Source organism: Tenrec ecaudatus, chromosome 16 (assembly GCF_050624435.1).
Source record: "Tenrec ecaudatus isolate mTenEca1 chromosome 16, mTenEca1.hap1, whole genome shotgun sequence".
Taxonomy (NCBI): Eukaryota; Metazoa; Chordata; class Mammalia; order Afrosoricida; family Tenrecidae; genus Tenrec; species Tenrec ecaudatus.
Window position 1 is genome coordinate 3,680,565 of NC_134545.1, and position 27,801 is coordinate 3,708,365.

The 27,801-nt window shown below is 45.4% G+C and overlaps 1 protein-coding gene across 1 annotated transcript in view; it reads right to left on the reverse strand.

The window, feature by feature from the left end:
* Positions 1-2,132: 2,132 nt before the first annotated feature.
* TMEM132B (transmembrane protein 132B) overlaps positions 2,133-27,801 on the reverse strand; it is a 200,549-nt gene continuing 174,880 nt past the window's right edge. Inside the window, exons 5-8 of the mRNA XM_075534627.1 lie at positions 17,447-17,652; positions 5,945-6,215; positions 4,242-4,433; positions 2,133-3,348 (exon numbers count right to left, since the gene is read on the reverse strand). Of these exons, the coding sequence (XP_075390742.1) occupies positions 2,224-3,348; positions 4,242-4,433; positions 5,945-6,215; positions 17,447-17,652 (1,794 nt within the window). The 3' untranslated portion in view covers positions 2,133-2,223. The remainder of the gene's footprint in view (positions 3,349-4,241; positions 4,434-5,944; positions 6,216-17,446; positions 17,653-27,801) is intronic.

Sequence of the window (27,801 nt, forward strand, 5' to 3'; positions counted from 1 at the left end):
AGTGGGTGTCACCCCTGCTTTCTGTGGTTTCTTGGTTTCTTTTCAAACCAAGTCTCCACTGTCTGAGAGGCTGAGGACCCCATGGGTAAAAGATCACAAAGCAGGAGCAGGATATACTTGGGTAACTATGACGGGGCTTCAGAAATTCATGGAAAAATGGAAAGCAAAGATCATAGAATTTCCCCCAGGAACTTCTTGAAGCCCCCTCGTATGTTCTGATCTGCACAAGATCCCTCCCACCAAACCCCTTGGGAAGCAGTGGGTGGGGCTCTTTAGGGGGGCCCGAAGGAGCTCATCCTACAAGGTGGGTTCCTCTCTCTAGAGATCCCTTTGGGGCTCAATGCCATGAGTCTCCGGGCTTCATTCGCATTGAGATATTCCGTTCTTCGCTGCTAATCTGAAGAACCATGCGAGGGCCTCCCCCTGGAGGTCAGACCCACCTCACCTGGAACACCTGCACTTGTGACACTCAGGGGGTGCTCTCTGGGCAGGAGACCCACAGGGGAGAACTCTGGGGCAGCCAATGCCATTGGGACCCTGAGGGAGAGGGTGGTGGCTGTGCTGTGGTGTCCAGCTGATCCCCCACCATTTGAATAGCTCCCTCATTAGTCACCTGAGGTCATGAACCCTCATCAGAGGGCTTCTGGCACAGCTTCCCTAAAGTTCGATTTCTCAGAGAGGGAAACGGCTCTCCCAAGCTCACCGCACGGCATCTTGGCCCCTTTCTGACTTTTCTCGCGACCCCAGCTGAATACATAAATGACAGTGTGGTCACATGCCCTGCTCTACAAGTCTTGCTTCACTTGAGACCACTCATGCTGTTCTTTAAATAACATTTTCTATTTAAAACTTATGCAGGGATGGTGCCTTCTCTCTCTCGCTCTCATTTTGATTTTCTGATCGCTGTAATTTTTCATAACAACTGCTTCTTGCGCTCTGGAGCAGTTGTTTCTTTTGATGACTATTTATTTTTGAGAAAGCCCGTTGCTTTCGTCCATCAGTGCGCTCCCTACGAAGGTTTTCATCTCGCCAGAGTCACAACTAAGGATTATGTGTGGGGGGTGGGGAGGATGGACAGGGAGATTGTACAGATGGATTTCTCATTGCTCTGAAGTTGAAACATCATTCTACTTACTTGTTGAAAAATTTTTGTTGTTGTTGTGGGAAAATGGAAAGTTTAGTCTGCAGCTAATCTTCCCAGGCGATTACTCTTTTGCATCTGTCAAGGTTCCTCTTAAGATTCGAGTTTGAATCACAAATTGTATTATTGTATTGCCCACAAAGCACTGGCATCAGCACAGCTGTTTGGGGACATTTGCCCTCAGGTCTGCCCTTCCAGGGGTTCCCCTATGAATGTCCAACAAGCAGAGGATAAAAATAAAATTTTTGATCTACGGCTTTTCTCCAAAATTTTCAAGCTCCCGAATAGAACAGGGTGGAGACAGGGTGCTCTCTCACAGGCGATTAATATCGAGGTACGGCCTCTTGTCCATGTCTGCTATGAGAATGCTCAACACAGAAAAGAAGAGAATCCCAGGGCGAGGAGAAGCTTCAGGGGTGACTGTCCCTGGAAAACTGGAGAAAAGCTGACGCTCAGGGTGCAACACACAACATGGCAAATCCCAGTGAGTAAAACTCAGAGGAAAACACTGACATGTCCTCTGCGTGTTTCAAAGGGAATGCCAGAGGTCAAAGGAACTGGGTACAGGTGCGAATGTCCACAAAAATAATGAGCGGGGCTCAGAACGAATAAGGAACGCGACATTCAGGTAACTTTCACAAGGGTCTGATCCCAGGCCAAGGGCAAGAAGTGTCCACTGTGCTTTAAAAGGTCTAGGAATAGAAAAATCAACACCCAAATCATTTCTAATTCCAAACGGCCGTTCATCATGAGATGACTAACAATGTCCGTCTGTCTGTCTGTCTGTGGGGTCAGGGTTATTATCGCTGCCCTGTGCTCGTACCAGGCAGGATAGCAAATGGTTGTCTTAGAATCTCCCGCCCCAGGTACCTACCTACCTAGGATCAGTTTTACAGGCATTTCCCACCTACAGCCGGGCAGGTGAGCTCTCCTGACCTCTGCTACGTGCTGGGAAAGCAAGTAGCCACCAGACAGCCACACATTCAGCTTTGTTGAGTCACCCCCTATTGCTGATCGATCTCAGTGCTCCACCATTCAGAAAACAGAAGGCATAAAGGTGAATACAAACATAAGAAAGGACTTTACATCTGGTCTTGCAGTCTTTCCATGTAGTCTCTAAAGTCCTGGGAGTCCCCCAGTCCCATATCTTGGCAGACCCACTTAATGTTGTCGTCGCTGTCAAACAGGATGGAGTTGGTATATGGGCCCCCATCCTCTGGAAGAATGGTGGTGTAGGAAGTAAACTTGACTCGCTTCCTCTTAGGGCCCGAAGGGTTGATGGGTTCAGTTTTCATTTCTTTCTCATAGACGTAGTCCGAGGGTCTGAGTAACTGGCTGTGGAAAGTCTTCTGGGAACTGCCGTTCAGAAGGAAGTTCCTCTCCTCGAACTGCAGCCCCCGGTCAATCATGGTCGTGCACTCCTCCGATGGGAGTGTGATGTCAACGGGATTCTCCAAAAGTTCCACTTCGTTCCCAAGCCAGACCCAGTCGTGAGAATGGGGGATGTTGCCTTGCTCGCTCACGGCAAACCTTTTGTGTCTGTATTTCCAAGCAAATGCCACACAGTTGATTAAGAAGACTAAGATGGCCAGACAGAAGACACAGAGCAGGGCGTACATGCCAATCTCCAGGTCAGTCAGCCCCCTTGAGGTCACGGTAAGGTCACTGGGACTGTGGGGCGCTGGTAACTTCCCCTGAGTGGGGAAGCTGGTGAAGGAGTCTGGGCCACCACCCCTGAGTCCCTTCGTGTCCTTCCCATCCGTGGGAGACTGCGGGGTTGTGCTTCTGTCGGTGCCGCGCTGCACCCACTCCTGCACGGCCCTCTCCTGGTTCCCTTCCCGCTCTATGGAATTGCTGAGGTGGTCTTTATATTCCCGACTGATGCCCTCGATGTCATTGGTCCCACCTCGGGGCTCACCAAGACTCGGTTCAAATTTGACCTTGACGTTTCCTTTGCCCACGGCAAGGATGCTCTTTCTCTTGGTCTTCTGACAAGGTTCACTTATCATCATTTCTAACTTAATCAGGGGCCCTTGCCCTTCGCCCTCTGCAACTATGACCGGCCACTGGGACTGAGGGTTTGGCTGGACAGACACCACCATTTCGTCCAATGAAGAGACAGTCACCGAAAAATCCTTGGGATCATAAATGTCTAAAGGTGTCACCGAACCGTCACTGAACAAAATCCAAGAACTGACTATTGCTTCCTAAGAAAAACGAAACCAAAGCATCGCGTTATAAAGAGGTACCGTCCAATTTTCCACACATATATAGGACTTCTTAGATGATATTCTTTAAATGTATGGGCTAGGAAGAATATTATCTTTTATAATCTTGCACAGTTTCTGGCATGCCAGGAATCATCATCAAAAATAACTATACTAGTTTGAGGAACAGATAACGTAACTCAATGAATACATTAAAGTATATATTAATTTATTGCATGTCAGACAACAGAATTTGACTTAGGCCTTTCCAAAAGCATTTGAAAAACCAGGAAATCAATGTGGATCAATTTCAGGTGCAACTAATCAGGCTGCTCCCCAAGATATTATCACTTTGAACATTCTTCATTAGGAATCTAATGCTGAGGAAGTGAAACATGGCTGAAGTGAGCACGTGGGGAAGATGCATTAGGAGGCCAGCTTGCTTAAAAGACACAGGGACCCCAGTACATGTAAAAATAACTTGCTAAACATTTGCAGATGGAAGAGAGTTCTAGAACTGACAATAGTTGCCATAAACAGTTTGGTGCCTGTTGGCCATGCTTGTTCAAGAAACTCAAGTGGAACATCCAACAATCAAAAGTCACCTGCTTTGGCAAGAAGTGCACTCAGGTGACCATCTTCCAGTCATGGTCTAGCAGCAGACTGGCACACAGAAGCCTGCTGCAAATCAAAGGGTCTGAGAACACGTGGTCAATCCATAGATAATAGGAAACGTCATCCCAGAGGCTGAGCCCTTTTCTCAGACAAGACACACTAGATAAGAAGCAGTGAGAAGCTTCCAGAACCTCCAGTCCCAGCTGCCATGCTCTGTTGATCGCCTTTGTAGAGCTTGATCATCAAGAGAGAAGACACAGGGCCCCTGGGAATCTTACCTGTTGTGGGGCTTGAAGAACGTCCTGTGCAGCCACAGTGGTGACGATGGCTCTTCTGTCTGCTCTGTGAGGCTGCAGGGACAGGGACAAGCCAGCCACCAACTGCACGCCCAGGTCTGCGATGGTGACTCTGTCATCCAGCACGATCACGGTCTTCTCAGCCAGGATGGAGTCAGAGAGGGGCGAGAGGACCTTGAAAGGTGATGAGAAAGCTCAGCTCTCTGCGGCTCACACAAAACCATTTTAAATCCCTTCATCGACATGTCCAACAAGGCGTCCTCGGAATCTCTGCTAGGTGAACGCACTTACAGAAAGGTTTAAGGAAAGTGCTGACCAAACCCCCAATTCACTTCCCAATTGAACCTGACTTAGAGTGACCTGCAGGACAGCAGGGAACTGCTCCACAGGGGTTCCAAGGCTGCAAACCTTTCCAGAAGTAGATGGCCACCTTTTTCTCCCACAGGGTGGCCAGTGGGTTTGAACCACTGACCTTTCAGTTAGCCGTCAAGTGCTTTAACTGCTATGGCCTGGTGGCCCCTTTGGAAAGGGCCAAGCTATGGTGCAATTACATTTGGCCCACTGGAATGAGGAATATGACAAAGACCACACGGGTCATTTCCCTTCTGCTGACTCATGTGATATTATTAGCAGTCTGTTTTCTGAGAAGAGCTTGATTTCATTTAGAGACACTAAAAATTATCCATCTTGGCACTGGGCATGCAAAGCGTAACATTTAATCAAGAATCCTTATTTATCCTTCAAAACTAGCAGAGTTGTTGTGAAACTATTTAAAAGAACGGGATGCTGTCAACTCCTCCTACTCATGTGCCTTCCCGTGGGCAGCAAGACGTTCATTATGGAACAATATTGATCATCGTGTGGGCTGCCATGTCACTACTGGATTAGCCAATTACAGAGTAGGAGAGTTTTAACATCCGAAGGTTCCATCCTTCCTAATTAACTTAATTTGGAAGGAAGGCGACTAGAACATAAAACTTGGGGAGGAATATGTGTAGGCCAAATGTATGCAATGCCACCCTCAAAGATGCTCCAAACCTAGCCTATTGCCACTGAGTCGATTCTGATGCATGGAAACATTGTAAAGCAGGGTAGAACTGTCCTATGGGAATTCCAAGGTTGAAATCTTTATGCTGCCGGCTACCCCTTCATCACACAAAGCAGGCTGGTGGGTCTGAAGAGCATCCAAATACTTAATCACTCCACCACCTAGTCTCCTTAAAGATGTCCTAGAACCGATAAACACAATGAGAAATCACTCAGCCATCACGTGGCACAGTTGACCTTAACACAAGATGATGACTTTGGATCATCCCGGTCAGTCTGAAATAATCACATGGACCCTTGAAAGCAGAGTGCTTTCTCTTGCGTGAAGTCTTGATGAGAAGGGTGTGATGCTTGAATTTAAATGTGAGGCTGGAAGGGGCCACATGAGAAGGGATGTGGGTGGCCACTGGGAACACAGGGTTGACCCCAGCTAAAAGACCAAAAGGAAATAGAGCCCTCAGTCTTGGTGTAGGAAACTGGAGCCTGACAGCAACCTGAGTGAGCTTGGGAGCAAAGTCTTTCTCAAAGCCCATATGTAAGAGCCCAAAACACACACACACACACACCAGCACACTAGCATCCACCTGCATGTGCATCAGTACAGACTAGTATTTGGACAATTGCCAGGATGGTCATACCTGCACAGTGGTTATTCCTGGCTCCCGACCGACCAGGGTCCTCCCATCCTGTAACTTGGCAATTTTCGGCTCCTCCACCTTCATAAACTCGGTCACAAGGTCTGTGATGTCAAACTGCCAGTCAGGGCCCAGCATATAGGTCAGCTGACCCATCTCAGGTGACTCGGCCACAAACTGGGTCAGGACCCGGACCATGGCATGCTGGTACTGGAGCGAGCACCCTCTGCCCTTCTTCTCCTCATCATCCTCATCCTCACTCTCCCGGGTAGGCCTACAACACAAGCAAACCAGAACAAACCAAGCATGTTCATAAAGTTCTCATAGCCCATGTTTCAGACTGTGTGGGACACAATGAACTAGCTTTCCCCCTGGAAGACCTACTCACCCAGAAATCCATCAGCCCACACGCACCATGAGAGATGTTATGAATTTGGGCATGTGTGTTACTCTAGGTGCTTTAGGTAAACAAATCCACAGAAACGCATGTGTATGAGAGTTTTATATAACGGTTAAGTGCACATCAAGAAAACATTCCAAGTTTATAACATCACTCACCATGGTCCAGCCATCACAAAGCAAGAGACCCAAGAACTAGAAGTGTGGCTCACCAAGCCATTTATCCCTCTGCCCTTCAGTTAGCCCCGCATGTGTTTATCCGCCAGGTTGGAACAATAAACCCCCTCAGCATGGGAAATAGGACAAGTCCTACCTCCAACGAGACCCTATGCAGTGGAGACGCCTGTGCTCCATGCCTTCTGGCAAGTTGATCATTTTAAATTTTGAGTCCAGTGTAGGGAATGTGAGATTCTGGAAAGGAAGAGCTGTTTGGAGTCCAGTTCCCACATCTCCCTGTGAATTTGTTTCTCCTTGCAAATCTACCCGTGTTTGCTTCCCACATTTTGAAGTTTTGTTATAGGCTGCATTAATATGTAGGATCTCAAAGCCTTCTCAGTGGGCTGAATCTTCTGTCAGTATGTAATGCCTTTCTTTGTCCTTAGTAATTATCTTTGCAGTCTAACTTATCTTTGTGTTGCTTGCATGCTGTAGCACATTGCATTCTTGGATTGTCAAGGCACTCACATTGTTATGGTGGAAGGCACACTCTTGTAGCCAGCATCTACTTGAGTCCCATTTTGTATCCATTCTTCCAGTGCCTGTCTTTTAATTGGTGTGTTTAGACCATTCTCATTGGAAGCAATCACTATTATGTTAGGGCTTCAATCTGCTATTTTATTATTTACCATTTGTTCTTCTTGTGTTTTGTTTCTGCTTCTCCTTTATAGCCTTCCTGTGAACTACTTGAATGCTTTTTAGAATCCTATTTAGATCGGTTGATAGAGTTTTTTAGTATAGCTCCTTGTGCGGTCTCCTTAGTCATTGTTCAAGTTACAATAATACACATGCATAACTTGTCACAGCTTAGTGATACCAATGTTTCACCCCTTTCCATGAAATGCAGCTACCTAACTTCGATGTAGGCCCCTGTGTGCTGTTAACATATAAATGGTTCAAGTATTTCTCAGTGTACTATAAGAAGATCTGGTGGCACTGTGAGTTAGGCATTGGGCTGCTGACCTAAAACTTTGTGGTTCAAAAGTAGAATTTGCCTGATCCCATAAGGATTTAAAGTCTGAGTAACCTGATTTAGGACTATGTAGAGTTGGGATCAACTGGAAGGTAGGGCATTTAGGTCAACATACGTTTGAGAACTATGTCAGATGATGTTATAATTTTTAACTATCGAATATTACTTTAGAAATGTGTGAGGTGAATCTATTATATTTATCTCTATCTTGCCCAGCCTTCTCTATTTTTTAATTTTTAAAATCATTTTATTAGGGACTCATACAACTCATCACAATCCATGCATATATCAATTGTGTAAAGCACAATTGATTGCCAGCATCATTCTCAAAACATGTGCTCTCCACCTAAGCCCCTGACATCAGCTCCTCATTTCCCCTCCCTCCCCCCCCAGTGCTCCCTCCTTCATGAACCCTTGATAATTTTATACATTATTATTTTGTCATATCTTGCCCTGTCCAATGTCTCCCTTCACCCACTCTTCTGTTGTCTGTCCCCCAGGGAGGAGGTAACATGTAGATCCTTGTAATCAGTTCCCCCTTTCCAGCCCACCCTCCCAGTATCACCACTCACACCACAGTCCTGAAGGGATCATCCACCCTAGATTCCCTGCATTTCCAGTTCCTATATGAACCAGTGTGCATCCTCTGCTCTAGGCATATTTGTAAAGTAGAATTGGGATCATAATAGTTGGGGAGGAGGAAGCATTTAGGAACTAGAGGAACGTTGTATTTTTCATCATTGTTACATCGCACCCTGTCTCATCTCCTCCCCGAGATCCTTCTGTAAGGGGATGTCCAGTGGCCTATAAATAGGCTTTGGGTTCTCCACTCCACACTGATACCTGATCCCTTCGACACCTTGTGGTTCAACAAGCTGGTGTGCTTCTTCCATGTGGGCTTTTTTACTTCTGAACTAGATGGCTGCTTGTTTGCCTTCAAGCCTTTAAGACCCCAGATGCTGTATCGTTTGATAGCCGGGCGCAATCAGCTTTCTTCGCCACATTTGTTTATGCACCCATTTGTCTTCAGCGATATTATCATGGAGGTGAGCACACAATGATATGATTTTTTTGTTCTTTGATGCCTGATAACTGATCCTTTCGGCATCTCGTGAACAGACAGGCTGGTGTTCTTTTTTCCTGTGGGTTTTGTCGCTTCAGAGCTAGATGGTCACTCATTTACCTTCAAGCCTTTAAGACCCCAGACACTACATCTTTTGAGAGCCAGGCACCATCAGCTTTCTTCGCCACATTTGCTTATTCACCCACTTTGTCTTCAGCGGTTGTGTCAGGAAGGTGAGTATCACAGATTGCCAATTTAATAGGAAAAAAGTATCCTTGCATTGAGGGAGTACTTCAGTGGAGGCTCAATGGCCTTCTGCTCCTTAATACTAAACCTATAAATATATGCACATAGATGTTTTCCCCATCCTCATAAATAAATATATTTGCATATGTACATGCCTTTATTTAGACCTCTATAAATGCTCTTTGCCTCCTAGCTATTTCCTTTGACTTTCCTCTTGTCTTACTATCATGATCAGTCTTCATTTGGGATTCAGTAATTCCTCTTGGTTACAGTACCCTTGATCATGCCTTACCAGGTCTCATACAACCTCCTCACCACAGATTTGGATCACTTGTTGTTCCCTTGTCCCTGGGTTTGTTAACACCACTACCTTTCCCCCCAATTCCCCCTCTCCCATGTCACCCCAGAACTGTCAGTGCTGTTTTCTCCTCCAGATTGTTCATCCAGCCTATCTTATTTAGACAGACCTGCGGAGATAACAACATGCACAAAAACAATACAGAGCAAAACCAATCAACAATATACAACAAAACAACAAACCAATGACAAAAAAACACAACAAGAAAGAAAAGCTTGTAATTAGTTTAAGGACTGTTTGTTGGCTTTAGGAGTGTTTTCCAGTCCAGTCTGTTGAAGCACCACGCCCTGGCCCCAATGTCCACCTTCAACATTCCCTGGGGACCACGCAGCTCTATTCCCTTGCTGTTCTGTTGCACTTCCTTAGTGTTTTACTCGGTGTGGTGGGATCAGATCGACCGCAATTCCCACACTGTGTCTCTGGTATTGTCCCCTATAAGGCTATGGGTCAGTGAGGGGAATCATGTCTCATAGTGGGGCTGACCATGTGGTCCTCTCTGTGGACTGGCTGCTCTAATCAGGAACATCGTCCTCAATACTTGGTGGGCCAGGATGTGCTCCACTCTCTCCTCCTCCCCCTTCATCTGCTCCCAAGTGCTCTGATCAGATATGTCCCTCTCTCAGAGCTGCAGATTCAATGCTGTCCTTTGAAAGAAATTCTTCTGTGGTGAAGGGCAGGTATCCATGTAGTAGTTTGGATTGGGACCAGACCCTCAGACCTCTCCACTGGTTCCATACTCTACGCTGTCATGTTGCATTCACATCTTGGAGCATTGGGTTGAAGTCTGGTCCCTCTTTCCATGTGGAGATATAAACAATACCCTCCCCTTGGGTGAGTTCATTCCTTGGGCCCCCGCTACCCATTTCTTTTTTATTATTATTTTTCCTTTCCCCACCTCCTTTTTAGTTGTCTACCATGTATATCTGTGTATTTTGTCTGGTCCCTTCCATATTACCTGGTCCTCATCCCAGGAATGTTTGAATACAGTAACTTTTTCCCTATGCCCCTTTTGCATTTTTTAAAATTTACCTCAGTGGACTCATGTTGTACTTGTCCTTTTGTGCTTGACTTATTTCACTTAGCATTACTTCCTCCAGTTCTTCCCATGCCGCAATGTGCTTCATATGTTCGTTGCTGCTTTTTAATGATGCATAGTACTCCATTGTATGTATAGAACACAGCTTTTTAATCCACTCGTCAGTTGATGGAAATTTGAGTTTTTCCAACTCCTTGCAATTGTGAACTGTGCCGCAATGAACATTGGAGCACAGATGTCTGGCCTTGGTTTGTTTCTTGCCTCTTCTCGGTATATGCCCAGTAGGGGGTTGCTGGGTCGTATGGTAACTCAATTTCCATCTGTTTTAGATATCACCAGATAGATTTCCATAGTGGCTATACATACTTACAGGTCCACCAGCAGTGGATGAGAGTTCCTGTCTCCCCACAGCCCCTCCAACACTTGTTGCTTTCTGATTTGTTGAATTGGGTTACCTTTGAGAGTGTTAGGTGGTAACTCATTGTTGTTTTAATTTGCATTTCTCTTATGGCTAAAGATCGGGAACATTTTCTCATGTTTGTTGGCCATTTGGATTTCTGCCCCTGTGAAACTTCTGTTCAGGTCCTTTGCTCACCTCTTCAGTGGGCAATTAGTTTTTTTTTTCTTTTTGGAAGCTAGCAGAGTATTGTAGATTTTAGTAATGAGGCCTTTGTCTGATGTGTCATTGCTATAGATGGGTTCCCAGTCTGTGGACTCTTTAATTACTCTCTTGGTGAATTCTTTCGATGTACACAGCTGTTTTATCTTCAACATATCCCATTTGTCAATTTGTGCCTCCTCTGTGTTTGTGTCCGTCCCTATTTCTGATAGCCTATGTATCCCATGTGCCATAGTTCTCAAGTTGATCCCAATTCTCTCATTGATGGCCCTAATAGTTTGTGGTTTAACTTCAAGTTTTGTGATCCATCTTGAGTTTATTCTTGGGCAGAGAGTGAGATAAGGGTCTTCCTTCATTTTTCTGCAGCTAAATTTCCATTGTTTTCCAGCACCATTTGTTAAAGAGGGCATCTGCCTCCCAAAGGATATTTTTTGTGCCCTTATCAAAGATCAATTGTCTGTATGTTGATGATTCTACTTATGGGTTTTCAGCTCTTTTCCATTGGTCTGAGTATCTGTCATTGTACCAAAAGCATGCGGTTTTGACAACTGTGGCTGTATAGTATGTGCTAAAGTCGGGTAACACAAGCCCTCCCACTGTGTTCTTCTTCTTGAGTAGTTCTCTGATAATTTTGGGCTTCTTCCCTCTCCATATGAAGTTAGTAATCGGTTTTTCCATTTCTTTGAAGAAAGATGAGGGTAATTGTATCAGGGTTGCATTAAATTTATATAGTACCTTTGGCAGAACTGGCATCTTGACTATATTGAGTCTTTGAATCCACAAGCATGGAATATTCTTCCATTTGTTGAGGTCGCTCTTGGTTTCTTGTAATAGTGTTCTGTATTTTCCCCATATAGATCTTTTGTTTAGTCAGGTATATCCCTAGATATTTCAATTTGTGTTTGGCTATTGTGAAAGGTACCACCTTTTTTATTTCCTCTTCTGTGGTCTTATCTAATGTGTATAACAGTCTGGTGGACTGTTTGTTGATCTTGTATCCTGGAGATTTTGTTGTTGGTGGTAATCCCTTGATAACCTTGTCTATTTCTTCTATTGCTATGGGTCTGTTGAGATACTTGACTTCCATCGAGGATAGTCTAGGGAGGGATTGTTTTTCCAAGAATTTGTCCATGTCTTCCAAGTTGTTGATTTCATTGGCATGCAATCCTTCATAGCACTGTGCAATTATCCTTTTGATTTCATTAGGGTCTGTTGTAATGTCCCCTCTTTCAACCCTTACTCTTGCTATTGATATTTGTTCCCTCCTTTCTTTTGGTTAGGTTTGCCAGCAGTCTGTCAATTCTGTTTATCCTTTCAAAGACCCAACTTATTTTTAAATAAATCTTTTTACTGGGGCTCATACAACTCTTATCACAATCCATACATACATCAATTGAGCAAAGCACCCTTATACATTGGTTGCACTCATAATTCTCAAAATTTGCTTTCCACTTGGGTTCCTGGAATCAGCTCGGTTTCCTTTTTTCCCCTTCCCCTCCCTCCCCGCTACCCCTTCCCCCTGCTCCCTTGATAGTTTATAAATAATTATTTTATCTTATCTTACACTGCAGCATTAAATTTTCCATAGTTTTCTTATTTTCTCTCCCCTGAATCTCAGCCCTGATTTTTATTATTTCTTTTCTTTTGATATTAGTAGGATTGTGTTGTTGACTCTGCTCTAGTTGTAAATTTTGTGCCAGCATATCAATCATGGTTCTCTCTTCCTTTCTCAGGTGTGAATGTATTGCTATGAAACTTCCTCTCATAACTGCCTTTGCTGTTTCTATAAATTTTGGTACATTGTATGCTCATTCTCATTGGTTTCTAGAAATTTCCTATTTTCATCTCTGATCTGTGCCAGTACGCACTCCTTTTGCAGTAGAGAGTTATTCATCCTCCAGTTGTTTGCTCTTGTTTTTTTCGTCTTCCTTTTGTTGATTTCCAGCCTTATGGCATAGTGGTCAGAGAAAGAGGTCTGTATGATATCAATGTGCTTAAACTTATATAGGTTCGCCTTATGCCCCAGCATGTGGTCTATCTTTGAATATGTGCCATGTGAGCTTGAGAAGAATGTGAATTTTTTTTTTTTGTAGATGAAAAGCTCTGCAAAGATCTGTCAGGTCTAATTGTAGTGTTTAGATCTCTAGCCCCCTTTTTATGTTTCTCTACCTGTGATCTATCTTTCTCAGGGAGCGGTGTACTGAAGGCACCCACTATAATTGTTGAGGCTGTGATTTCTTTTCTCATCTTTTGAAGTCTCTTGTTGACATATTCAGCGGGTCTCTCATTTGGGAAATATAAGTTTACAATGCTTAGTGGTTCTTTGTCTACCATTCCCTTAAGTGTTATATAGTGTCCCTCCTTATCTCTTTTTATAGTTTGCACTTTGAGGTCAATTTTATCCAAGATTAGAACTGCAACACCTGCTTTTTTTTGAATTGCTGTTTGCTTGGTATGCCTTTTTCCAGCCTTTGATTCTCAGCGTATTTTTGTCTGTAGCTTTGATATGTACCTCCTGTAGGCAGCAGATTGATGGGTTGTGTTTTCTAAGCCAGTCTACTAGTCTCAGTCTTTTAATGCCTGAGTTCAAGCCATTGATATTTGGCGTTATTATCTCCATCTGAAGACTCTATAATGTCATCTTACACCTTTTGTGTTGGGTGTTTTCCTACTTTCCTTTCTCATTAGTGTGTTGTGCATGTGTGTGTGTGTGTATCATTATTGATTTCTTACCTCCTTACGCCAAAGCTATCTTGGGGTCTGTTGCCCTCTGGGTGAGGTTGTTCTATGTGGGGGTCACTTATTTATGCTTGGTGAGTGTTGTTCTTCTGCCCATACTGGGTCGGCAAGGATCTTTAGTAGGGCTGGGTTTCCTCTAACGTAATCTTTGAGTTTTACCTTGTCTGCGAAGACTCTTACTTCTCCATCTATCTTGATCGATAACTTGGCTGGGTTGAGTATTCTTGGGTTTGCGTTGTTTTTCTTCAATTTTTGGAATATGTTACTCCACTCTCTTCTCTTCTTCATAGTTTCTGCTGATAGGTCTGAGCATATTCTTATTTTGGAAACTTTATGTTTTTGTTTGTTTTTCCCTAGCTGCTCTCATGATTTTCCCCTTTTCCTCAAACTTGGATAGTTTATTATGTGCTTTGGTGACTTTTTCTTGGAATTCAGTCTAGCGGGTGTAGTTTCAGTCTCCTGAATAATCGTCTGATTTTCATTCATTAAGCTGGGGAGTTTTCCTCCAAGAATTCCTTCACTATTGTAGATGACTTCGTTGTTTTGTCTTCCTCCGGTAAGCCAATAATTCTAATGTTGTTCTGCTTCATAGTATCAGACATAACTCTTAGGTTTTCTTTGGCTTCTCTGATCTTATTAAAATTTTGTTCACATTTGTTAAAGTCTGCTTGGCTGTCGTCCAAGTCACTGACGTGATTCTCTGCTTCCTCCAGTCGATTCTCGAGATCCGTGTTTCTGCTGGTTTTTGTTATATCCTCTCTAAGGGCCTGTGTTTTCCTTTGCTGTGTGGCCTTTGTCCCCTCTATCATTTCATCCTTTTTCTGCATGATTTCCTTCATATTCTGTATGACTCCAACCAATGAAGATCTCTTTCTGTGGCAGCTCAATACCTGCTTCTTCTATGTATGTTGTTATGTTCGGGACATCTTCTGCCTTTGCCTTTTGTCTCTCCTATTTATTTGTTGAGGTCGTTGGGCTGATGGCTGTTTGCGTTGCGTTGTTTTAGAGGAACCAAGTGCCATTTTCCAGGGAGTCGAAGAGCACTGGCTCTCTCTGGGAGACTTGTAGGAATTCTTCTTCCAACTGCCTACAGCTAATTTCACTATGGAATTAACCTACCACTTTATCCTCCTGTGGCTTCCCTCTCAGAAGAGTGCCCCAGAAGGCTGGTGGGTTGCCTGCTTTTGTGTTATGGAGGTTGGGCAGAGGTTCCTGCAGCAGCTTAGAATGTTGGCCAAGCCCCCAGGCACACAGGCAGGAATTCCCCAGTAAGAAGTTGGGCAGAGTGTCCCCTGGTGGAGGTCGGCAGGGCTTTCTCCAGTCTCAGGTTTGCTGCACAGGGTGGAGCTCACCTAGATGGGTGTGGTGCAGGCATAAATGCCCTAGGCTAAGGGGAGTGGTCTGGAGGTCAGCAGTGGAGTGTGAGAGAACAGGAAAGAGACAAAGAGGAGGGGGAAAATTAAAAAGTAAGCTAGCTGAGACTGATAAAGAGAAGAGAGGGAAACAAAAGTAACAATGTAGCTGAGTCCTGATCCCTGCCTATGGAGCTGCAAGGGTTTAGTCCCTGCCCCAAGGCAAGCGGTGGCAAACTGTGGCTGTGTTGAGATTAAGCCTCTGTGTAGCCTCCAATGGTCCCAGCTCTGGCAGAGACAGTGGCAGGGCCAAGGTCAAGCCCTGGCCAGCCTCCAATGTGGTAAGCCAAAAGCCCCCATCCCCTCAAAATCTTGTGGGTCTGTGCCTACTTATCTTCATGATGCTCCTCCTATTTTCCAGCAGTGCTGATTTCTCTAAGCAACTCTTCTGTGTTGAATTCTGTGGAGTCCCCATGGTATGTGTTACTCAATCACCATCTTCAGTGTGAACATTTAAAAAATATAAATCTCTCTTCCTTTTTCTATAGATAGATAGATAGATAGATAGATAGATAGATAGATATTCTGATGCCTCCCAGGGTTGGCAGGCAATAAGTCAAATCATTGGCTCGAATCCAAAGAAACAGAGGTGGATGAGCTGAGAAGAAAGTGTCCAGCCCCAGCACACACGCGTCCTCCTGCCTTCTCTTCTTGTTAAAATTCCAAACTGCTCCTGTCCTTCTCTTTGTTTATAGAGCTATCCTGGTAGCTCCATTTCAGATCAGATCTACCTGAAACATCTGTTATCTCTCTTAGTCATTTGTTATCTGACAAGGTCTTCGTTCCTGAGGAATATTTTTTGCCAAGTTTAGAATTTGCAGTCAAAGGTTCTTTTCTTTCAGTGCTTGAAAACTGTGGTGCCACTTCCTTCTGACAAGCATAGTAAGAAGAGAGCAATCCACTGTCATGCAAATGGCTGTTTCTTATCAACCATATGTTCCTTCTTTGAATACCTATACAGTTTCCTCTTTGCTTTTAGTTTTCAGAAGTTTAAGTATGATGATTCTTGATATGGCTTTTTTTTTTAGTGTATTCTTTATTTTCTGAACTTTCAAAATCTAGGTTTATATCTTTCACCAAATTTGGGGAGCTTTCATCCATTCTTCTTTTAATCCCAAACCTTTCTAACCTGCTGCAGAAAACTGTCTGCTTTTAAAAGGCTCAGTTGATGAATTAGGATCTGCTGGGGTAATCTTTATTTCTTAAAATCGACTGGTTTGAGATGTTAACTGTACGTGCAAAAAGGGTCATCTTGGGAATGATGCTTGCTACTATATGTATCACTCATTGGATTTGGGGGGCAGCTCTATCAAGTAATATTATCATCCTTGTTTTAGAGATGAAGAACCTGAGTTGAGCAGTGAAGCAACTTGTCCAAGATCACATATACGAAAGTGGCCAAACCTGATTAAAGACTAAGCAGCTTTATCTTAGCATATACACTCTTAACCATTTTTATCCATTCCATGGAAATTGAAAACAAATAATGTAGAAATGAACCCTAGGTGAGGTGGTTACATAATCTTGTGTCAACTTGAGGATATTACAAGTGAATGGGGGGAGTCTAGTCTGTCAATCACGTGACAGCCTGATGATGCTTCCTTATGGGTGTGACCTTCTCATGAGGATTCTAGGAACTTCCTCTCTTCTTCCCTGAAGGAGGACACACTCTTCCTTTACTTCATATTTGTGTTGACAAGCCACATGGAACCATACTAATGGCAGCCAGGGCCCTGGAGATGCTTCCACTGTCATTGGAACCACAAAACTTTTCACCTACCAGCCTGTGATCTTCCTGCATTCAGGATCATTGCATGTGCTGTGTGAGGCTAAAGAGAAATGTATGAAGTAGTATCATCAGATGTATAAGCTAATATCAGCCTTATATTCAATCGCTCTTATATATAAAGCTCTATCTTACACACACGTGTCTCTGGATTTGTAGCTCTAGTCAACCCAGACTAATACTCTAGGGGAATGAGGAATGAGATATAATGTGCTTTTCTTAATTGTTTAATCCCAACAACTCTTCTATGATTTTTGTTTTGATTAGCAACTTCCATTGAGCCAATTCTGACTCCCAGTGACCCACAAAACAGTAGACATGCTCCCTGTGGTTTGCAACATTATAAATCTTTACAGGAGATAGTTCCAGTGGTTGGCAGTCTGACATGTAACCCACTCTGCTACCAGGGTTCCTTATTCTATGAAATAAGTACTATTATTATTCCCATTAAGATATCCTCATGCCAAAGCACTAATAAGTAACAAAGGAAGATCTACTGAACTCCAGGAACAGACTACAGCTACACTGTGTGCATGTGGTCCCATCAAGAACTGGGACCTTAAGATCAGTTTAACCCTGAGACACAAAGATCTAGGCGCATGTCATATCCAATTCAGCATCTTCTTTCTAGAAGCCCCTCCCACCCTTGGCTCCTCACCTTCTGTTGGGGGCCACTGGGATCCTCCAGCCCTTGATCTGGCTCAGCTCCGTGTCTGAGATTTCAATCTGCAGAGGAAGTCTCGGCACCCAGACAGTGACTTCTAGCTGGGAGGTGAAGTGCTGGTGGGTGAAGTTCACAATCGTATCCACTCTGCTCTTCATCTCCTTCCCATTCACAAAAATGGAATCACAGTTGTTGGAAACCTTTGGGGAGAGGAGGAATCCTGAGCTGCAGCAGCAGAAAGAGTACAAACAAAACTCCACAGAGATGCAAGTTCATGAACTGCAGTATTCCTGATTTATAGGCATGGTGACAACCAGAACAACATGACTTACACACAAGGTAATCTGCAGGCACTAATTAGTGACAAGTACTGATAAATGGACTCCAAGAAAGACATTTTGTACTATAAAATACTGACAAGTACAACCATAAACATCATGTAATGGAGTTACATAACCTCAGTTGCCTACTTTGTGTGTGTTATGTGTGTGTGTTTCTTTACCTCGCTTTTTTTATGAACTCATTTCACCACTAATCAAACCCCTGGTACATTAGATCTTACTCTTTTACCATATTTGAAGAAGCATAGAAGGTAGCTATGTGTTCCTAGACCAGTGGTTCTCAACCTTCCCCATGCGGCAACCCTTTAATACAGCTCCTCGTGTGGTGGTGACCCCAAAACCATCAAATTATTTCCGTTGCTACTTCATAACTGTCATTTTACTACTGTTATGAATTGGGCGACCCCCTTGAAAGAGGTCATTCGACCCTCAAAGGGTTCGCAACCCACAGGTTGAGAACCGCTGTCCTAGACTACCATTTTATTCAATCCATAAAAAGCCCCTGGTTGAGAAATCAAGAGAGCTGTATGTTGTTGTGTCAGTTGCTATGGAGCTAGTCCCGACCCCTAACAGCCCCTAAGCACAACAGAAGGAAACACTGCCTGGCCCTGTGCCATGCTCACAATTGTTCCTATTCCTGAGCCCATTGTTGCAGCCACTGTGTCCATCCATCTCATCGAGGGCCTTCCTCTTTTACCTTCCCCTCTGCTTTACCAAGTATGATGTGCTTCTCCAGGGACTGGTCTCTCCTGACACCGTGTTCAAAGAATGTAAGATGAAGTCACGCCATCCTTGCCTCTAAGGAGCTTCTTCCCAGGCAAACTGGTGTTTCCTTTCAGCTGTCAGCGGTACTTTCAAGATTCTTCCCCAGCACCACTAATCAAATGCATGGATCCTTCTTCTGTCTTCCTGATTCAATGTCAACCTTTCATACGACTACGAAGCAATGGAAAACACCATGGCTTTGGTCAGATGCATCTGAGTCCTCAGAGTAAAATGCTTGCTTTTCTATTCTCTAAAGAGGTCTTGTATAACATATTTACCTAACTCAATATGTCATTTGGTCCCCTGATTGCTGCTCCTATGAGTATGGGTTGTGGATCCAAACAAGACAAAATCTTTGACAACTTCAACTTTTTTCCCCATTTATCATGATAAATGATTGGTTCTGTTATGAAGATTTTAGTCTTCTTTACAATGTGCCATCATCCACACTGAAGGCTGCAATCCTCGATCTTCATCAGCAAGTGCTTCAAGTCCTCCTTATTTGTAGCAAGCAAGGTGGTGTCATTTGTATGCTGCAGGTTGTTAATAAGCCTTCCTCTGAACTTGATGCCAAATTCTTCTTCATATGAGCCAGCTTCTGTGATAATGTACTCAGCACACAATCGAAAAAGTATGGGATGGGGAACAACTCTGACGCACACCTTTCTTGATTTTGAACCATACAATACACCCTTGTATGTTTGCGCCACTGCCTCATAATCCATGGACTAGTTACCCCCGAGCACAACGAAGTGCCCTGGAAGTCCCATTTTTCTCAAGGTTATCCATACTTTGTTATAGTCCCCACAATCAAATCCCTTTACAGAGTCAGTAAAAGACAAGTCAACATCTTTCTGGTATTCTCTGCCTTGAGCCAAGATCCATCTGATATCAGCAATGATATCCCTTGCTCCAAGTCCTCTCCTGAATCTGGCCTGAACGTCTGGCAGTTCCCCGTCAATGTACTGCTGCAACCGTTGTTGGATGATTTTTAGCAAGATTTTACTTGCATACAATATTAATGATATTGTTGTAAAGTTTGAGCATTCTGTTGGCTCACCTTTCATTGGGATGGGCACAAATTTGGATCTCTTCCAGGCAGTTGGCCAGGTAGCTGCCTTCCAAATGTCCTGGCATAGATGAGTGAGTGCTTCCAGGGCTTTCTTTGTCAGCTTGCTGAATCATTTCAATTGGTGTTCCGTCGATTCCTAGAGTCTTGTTCTGGCTGATGCATTCAGTGCCGCTTTCAATGTTTTCCTTAAGCACCATTAGTTCTTGCTTATGTGCTGTCTCCTGAAATGGTGGACTATCAACTAATTCTTTTTGGTACAGTGACTCTGTGTATTCTTTCTGTCTTCTCTTGATGCAATATCCCCCCCCCCCACCCCTGGCCCCGTATCTTTCAACACTGCAACATGAGGCATGATGGTTTCCTTGAGTTCTTTCCGTTTCCGACATGCTGAGCATGCTCATCCCTTTTGGTTTTCTAATTTCAGGTCCTTGCACGTTTCATTATGATATTTGGCGTAGTCTTCTTGAGCTGACCTTGGAAATTTTCCATTCAACTCTTCAACTTCATCCTTCTTTCCCTTTGCTGTAGCTACTCTACAATTGAGAGCAAATGTCAGTCTCTTCCGACGTCCACACTGATCTGTTCTCTTTTGTGTGTGTGTCATTTTTATGGCCTTTAAGCCTCTTTGTGGACGATGGTCTTGATGTCCTCCCACAGCCCGTCCCGTCTTCTCTGATTAGGGTGCAGTGCATCCAATCTGTTCTTCAGAGGTTCTTAAAATTCAGGTGGGATACACTCAAGGTCCTATTTTGGCTCACGTGGACTTGTTTTAACGGTCTTCAGCTTTATCCCGAACTTATCTATTGATAATCTGTTTACAGTCAACCCCTGGTCTGGTGTTAGGTGCTGATATTCTGCTTCCCCATCGTGTCTTCCCACAGAAGTAGTCGACTTGATCTCTACGTATTCCATCTGGGGAAGTCCATGTGTGTAGTTGCGGTTTGTGTTGTTGGACAACAACAAGGTATTTTCTATGAACACATTGTTGATTTTGCAAAATTCTATCATGTGATCTACAGCTTCCAGCATCACGGCCACACACAAGCCACCACCGTACAACAAACTGACAGGCCAGTGGTGGAGAGAACTTTGCAGTTGATTAAAATCGTGGTGGGCAAGAGGCTCACCAGATAGCAAAAACCATAGAAGCAATTATTGTTGCCCCATTAAACCCACAGCTTTGGAAAATGGAAGTGAGGCCATAGCATTTGATTATAATCCTCCGACTCGGCACCGGGATGCACATATTAGCAGGTGACGTATTATACAATTTGAGGCCCCATTTCCCTCCATATCTTCCTGAGAAGCAAAGCCAGCATTGACAACTTTCTCTCGCAGACCATCAGGAGAATGCCACATGGGTGGGGGCAGGGGAATGAAGAGGGGAAGAGACAAGAAGAAGCACTTCATTCGGGAGACACAGAGTATCATGTCGGTTTGACAGCCTCCAGTGGGATCTGGGGAAGACCACTTCTAATGCCTCCATTTGAAGCAAGAAGCCCCCTTTCAAAGAAGCCTGCAGAGGACTTACCCCACCTCGTGGCTCAGAAGTGTGTCACAGGACCGTCCCCAAGCCAAGCACTGACAAGGAGCATGGGGTCAAGGTGACTGGGTGGGTGAGGAAGTGACAGCTTTTGTAAGTGTTGTATCTCCTAGGAGAAGGCAGTCGACAGACAGACCTGCCACCCTCTCCCACCTTCTCCAGGCGCTCTCCATGTGGGCTCTGCCCCCACTCCTGAGAGCGGGAAAACGCTCCCACCCGCAAGGCCCTTGAAAGGAGACAGAGTGTCCCTGAGTTAAGATTTCTTTTCTTTGTGTGCAGAAAGGCCATGAGCTTTCCACATCAACGTGTGTTTCTGATGGTGGGAGGCGTGGACTGGCTTCAGAGGGACGTGAAGTGAGCTTGGGGCAGGGAGAAGCAGCTAAGGACGACCCTGTGGGAAAGGCCTGGAGACAGATGGCAGTCGCTCGAGCCAGGGAGAAGGAAGGGCAGAATTTCCCACCTCCCCTGCAGCATCCTCATTGCTATCTCTTTCTCTTGAGGCAAGTGTGCACCCCCACCCCGGGGGAGCAGGTGTGCATCCAGTGGTGTGGAGGGGTTTTATCGAACCTTCCAGCAAGTGTGGACTCCAGAGCCTGTGGAGGCAGTGTGGAGACCACTGCACTTCCATCCCTCCCATCTCCTCAATTCATCCGCATCAAGAACCTTTAAGGCTGGATGCTGAAGGAAACGGAACCTCTCCAATCTGGGTCCAGTTTGTAGGCCCAGGGAGGGTACAACCCTGTCTTAGAAGCTCAGAGTTCCCAACATCCAGTCAGTGATGGTATGAAGGCATGAGGACAGCAAGGGAATCACAGATTCCCAGCAAGTGGAGGAGGCAGGCTGGACCACAAGCCATGACCATCACTGTGACCAGTAGGGCCACAAGTATGACAAGTGTGGGCAGGCCTCCTCACCGCCTCCAGAAGAGACAACCTCAAGAATGGCTTTCTGCTCCCCTTGATCCTCCATGCCTCAAGTGTCCCCTTGGCAGGAGAGCTCCCTGGCATACCTTCCATCCGACCACCACCCCTAGTAGGTGGCACTCCAGCAGAACACAGGCTGCTGTTGTTGATTCTGTTTGCTGGGGGACAGCTTGGGACCTTCGTCCTTGGAGGAAAAGCTCAACCCCATATTACACTACGGTTGACTCTGAGAATTGCTACCCAAATCCCCACCCTCCCCGGTTATCAAGAGTACACCAGCCACCTGGTCCCAAGACCCAGCCTCAGTGCAAAGTTCAGCGCACACGCATGAGTGGGATGCTTTCATCTAGCATTTCATCCCCTGACTTGGGAGCGTATCAAAGCGCCACCACACGCATCAGCATGGAGGACATCCAAGCACTTGGCGTGCATGGACTGCCGCCCCAGAAGGGATTAGGGGCTGTTTATCTGGTGAAGGCCCGGCCTATGGTGCCGCGCAGCTCCCTGCACCAGCTCTAAGCTGCAGGGAACCTGCTGGAGGAGAAGCCGCTAATGAGGCTCCAGGGGCACAGACGCCGGAGCCACCAGCTTAGGAGTCTGAGTTTGAACATAAAATGAGTCCCATAAAAGAACAGTGATGTGGCAGGATAAGCATATTCCCAGAGGAACGAGAGTTAGAGATCATGTGGCACTGTGGTTGGACACTTGGTTGCTAACTGGCAGGCCGGCTTTTCAAACCTACCAGTTGCTCTGTGGGAGAAATACGAAACAGTCTGCTTCAGGGATGATGGATCACCACTGCCACCATCATCATGGCCACCCACCGCCACTACTATCATCATCATCACCACCTCCACCATACACCTCCTCCACATATCACCCAGCCATCATCGTTATATATCCTTGCCACTTGGCAAAAATAATGTAGGGGGGAAATGTTGCTTATCTTCACTTGTCTTTTTACTCGGGAAAACTGTGTTTTCCATTGACCGCGTTCCTAGAATCACGGCTTGCCAGGAATTATTCAAATCATTTCTATATGGTAGATGCCACAGTGAGCCCAACCTCTGTGGGATCGCCAGAGCTGCCCGCCTGACTCTCTTCCTCTTACCTGCTGCGTTAGGCAGTGCTGACTGAGAAACAAATCCAAAGACACGTGTATAAGAGAGAGCCTTACATAAAAGAGTAACTGTATATTGAAAAAATGTCCCAGCCCAGCCCAGATCAAGTCCATAAGCCCGACAGGAGCCCATATGTCCGATACCAATCCATCAATCATTCCTGAGACTCACAGAGTCACATGCAATGATGCAAAATGCAGGAAGATCACAGGCCGGAGTGTTCTTGGCCGCCCTTCAATCAAGTTGCAACCTGATTGACAGCTAAACTCCACCCCTTCACTCTTAATACCCTCCAGTTGACTCAGATTATGTAACTATCACACCTGCATTTCAGCAAAACATGTGATACGCATTGCCCTCTTCTCTTGGATTAATTGCTGATCTAATTTCCTCCATGTTCACGTGACTCTTCCATACATTGTATCTGTTCCTGCCAAAATATTAACGACTTTTTATCTCCTTTCATAGTTCTGATGCCAGCTTTCATAATGTAGCACACATAGGTCTTTGTAGCTGTAGTTAAAAGTTAATTCATCCAATTCCTGGTTACATATTCTCAATGTTGAAAAATAGTGCTGCCTCGTCTTCAGTCAGCCTGCTAGAGTCTGAAACCTGAAGCCCTCGCTCACCCACTGACCGTGGATCACAATCCTGATGTCAATGCCTCAGTGCTTCATCTATAAAATGATCTTAAGCTTGCCTTGTACATTAAAAAAAAAGGTACTAATGATAGTGCCTGACTCTTAGGAAGGCTCAACAACTTTTAGCTATTTTTTAGGCCTTGTGATTTGGATTCCTTCATTTAAAGCTGTGGTTCTCAACCTTCCTCATGCCATGACCCTTTAATACAATACCTCTTGTTGTGGGGAACCCCCCCCCAAACCATAAAATTGTTTTCGTTGCTACTTCATCACTGTAATCTTGCTACAGTTATGAATCAGGCGACCCCTGTGAAACAGTCGGTCAACCCCCAGAGGAGTCGCAACATACAGGTTGAGAACCGCTGGTTTGAAGGTACCTAAGGAACTTCAGTGCAGTTTATGCGAAGAGGCGTTAGCCGTTCTCATCTGGGTAATCATGCTAATATGGGTTGCAATAAGTCCGCAGGTAGTCCCTGTGTACTGACCAAAGGATTGGCCGGTCAATCCACCCAACCGTGCGGCGGAAGAGAGAGCTGGCGATATGCTTCCACAGATCCCAGCCACTGACAACCCCATGGGAGAGTTCCACTCAGACACAGTGGGCCTCTAGGAGCTGGAATGGGACTCGATGCCAGTGGCTTAGCTTCGCGCTGAGGATCCCACAGGCTAGGACCCCATAAGGCCCCACGAGGGACTGCAGGAACTGGAAGGCCACCAGCCACCTCTCTGCTTCTCAGCGGTCCTTCTTTCTGCTTCCCTCTTGCTCCGTGGAACGTTTAGTTCTGCCCTTCTACGCACACACGTCTCGAGGTGACAAGCATGACCACTGAAATGACGATCAAAGCCTGGCTCATCTCAAACCCTAGGAGACCCTGGTTGGTGAAACTGGGCAGCCAGTCTAGCCCCAAGGGGACAGACCGTATGATCGCAACATGGCCCCCAGAAGCCCACTCATATATTTGAGGGGAAGCAATTCCAAGGGAGGAAAATGGAAAAGACGGGTAATTATCTCAGGCTGGGAAGATAGCCCAAAACGTGTCTACGATGATGCAATAATTAAGAAAACAAGGTTCTCAGACAAGGGCTTTCTCAGCAGTCATGCCCAATGCCTTCTCCACACGATGCGAGCCAGGCACTTCAGGCGGTGGTTTCTCAAAGTGCCACCTCCCGGCCATTCAGCTCTCCTTTGCCCAAGCTCCCCCCACCCACTCACTTGACCTCAGAGCCATCTCTTCTCCCTCCTTTCCTCACCTCAAGCAGTTCTGTGCACAGCTCTGTTCCTCCAGGGACTCAAGGGTATTGGATGGCTTGAGTGGATGTGCGTCATCTTGGATTAATTTCCAGGAGACCACTGAGCGCCTCCTGGATCCCGGCCACGCACCACAGGAACTTAACCCCCTTGCTTTGTCAGAAGACAACGTCGTCTGCAAAGTCTCTGGTTTCCTGTGTATCCACAGCACTGAAGACCTGAAAGAGGCCTTTTCCTTTTCTGGGAGGAGTTATACACATGGCATGCCGGACAGTTTCGTTCTCCCTCTCCCTCTCCCTCTCCCCCTCCCCCTCCCCCCCATCTCTGTTTTGCCACCGTCACAAGTATTTCTTTCCCCAAATGATCACCACCTCAGAGAGAAACTCAAGCCTCATTAAGCAACAGCTGCCCACTCACTCTTCCCCTCCGCCCCTGATAACCACTCATCTACTTTGCTCTCTTGACATCAGCCTACTCTGGATCTTTCACGGAAGGAGGATCAGATACTATGTGTCCTCTTAAGACCGACTTCACTCAGAATCGTCTTTGCAAGGTTCCTCCGCCTGGCATTAGGGCTTCACTTCTCCATGCGACTGAACAATATCCTCTTGTGTGGACTGGTGACATGTTGCATGTTGTTTGTCCATTACATTGTTGACGGGCATTTGGGTTGATTACACTGGCTATTATGAATAATGCCAAAACTGATGATGGGTGTAGAAGATTCTATGACTCCCTGATTACAATCCTTTTGGTAGATGAGGAGGAGAATTGCCGGGCCATGTAATGATCCTGCATTTAACTTTTTGGGAAACTGCCACCGCAGCAGCTGCACCACTTCATATTTGCATCCCACCAGGTGTTTTAATACAGTGATTTAGTCTATATTTATTTGGTCCCCCAAAAATCATCCATTGAAACCCCTACTCTGACACACATCTGTTCCCATGAGTCAGAATCGACAAGTGTTTAATGGAGTGTTATCCGGAGCATATACCCTTAATGACAGGAAGCGTTCGTAGAATTCCACAGCGTCCACGAGGATGCTCTTAAGCCATCATGTGGGGGCTGAGACTCTGACTGTCACAAGAGAGCGCTTGTTCAACTAGGCTTTAGGATTCGTGAAAACAACACAGCCACAGCTTTACACAATGGGCTATGTCTCAGCAATGAACAGAGATGAAGCCCTGACGGAGGCCACATGGGTGAACTTTGAGAACGCGATGCTGAGTGACATCAGTAAGTGTGGCACAAGGACGGATAGTGTATGATCTCATTTCTATAAAATACACAAATACACTGAAACCAAAGATGATTTGCGGTTACCAGGGACAGGCAGGAGGGGTTGGGGGCTCAGGGAGCTTAGAGTTGTGCTTTCAGGGGCTGAGGGGGCATTGTGTTTATGTCCCCAAGGTGGGGCGATTTGGAAATGGCGAGAGAATGGCGGCACACCTTGAAAGAAAGTTATCAGCATCACTGACTTGTACTGTCCCTGTGGACATTGTTAAAGTGGTGTGTGTTTGTGCATATATTTCCACCACACTAAGATGTTCAAAGTCTATACACTCACAGTTTGCAGGGACCTCCTTACAAACGGTAGCCCAACCCTACAAGGAGGAATCGAAAATCCAAAGAAATGTGTTCAAATCTCTCTCTCTCTCTCTCTCTCTCTCTCTCTCTCTCTCTCTCTCTCTCTCTCTCTCTCTCTCCTCTACTTCCGTGTGTGTGTGTGTGTGTGTGTGTCTTCCTGTCTGTCTCTCCATTTTAAGTTAGGCCTTAATCTGACAGTAGTTTAGAAGATGTGCACAACCGATGAATGAATTAAGTCTGTGAATGTGAATGGTCCTTTCCGGTTAAAGCCTACCCTCCTGGACAATGGAGCGGGAACAAGACATGCCCGTTTGTCTAAAAGGTGAACCAAGTCACCCAGCCCATCCACTCTGAGAAATCAGGTTCTGATGTCCTCAGCTCTGAGGGGATTTATATTTCCAGCAGCTGGGAAAGGCAGAATTACTTTCTGGAAGTCCATAACGGCCTTAGTGATACACACCAATGCAATACTAATAAATTGCTCAGACGAAATTCCCTGCACACTTGGGGGGGATTGCATTAGATTCTCAGACGACTGCTCTCATCCAAGTCCATTACGTATCTGTTGATTGGTACAAATAACTCTTGGCTGGGAGAGGCGCTCTAGCTCGTTGTGGCATTTTATTTAATGTCCCGAGTTCCCAACACAAGTGAATTTCTCTTTCGACATTTGGAATATTTAAAAGAAAAAGAGAACACATCTTCGTCTGAGATGGATGGTGGTTGTAACCTCTTAGGATATGCTTAAAACAAGTCCATTTGTAGACCCTTCCAGAGAAGGGTGGGAAATCCTGTCCTTGAAGGAAGTAGTCTCTTGTGTTCGTGGAGCAACTGTGATACTCTTTCACCAAGGGGCCACGAGCAGCCACTGAGGCCAAGGTGCCTTCGTTCAGATCCTGGGCCTGTCAGGTGGGTGATCCTGAAGCAATTGTGATGGTTCACCTGATTGGCCCATGGGGCTGGGCCGTGTGTCTCAATGGTTTAGCGGGGATTATGTGTGGCAGTTAGAGAATCTCCTGTCAACTTGCAAAGGGGTGGGGTCTAGCCTGTCAATCAGACCATAGCCAATGGGGCCTCAGTGTGGGCATGGCCTTTTCCTGAGGA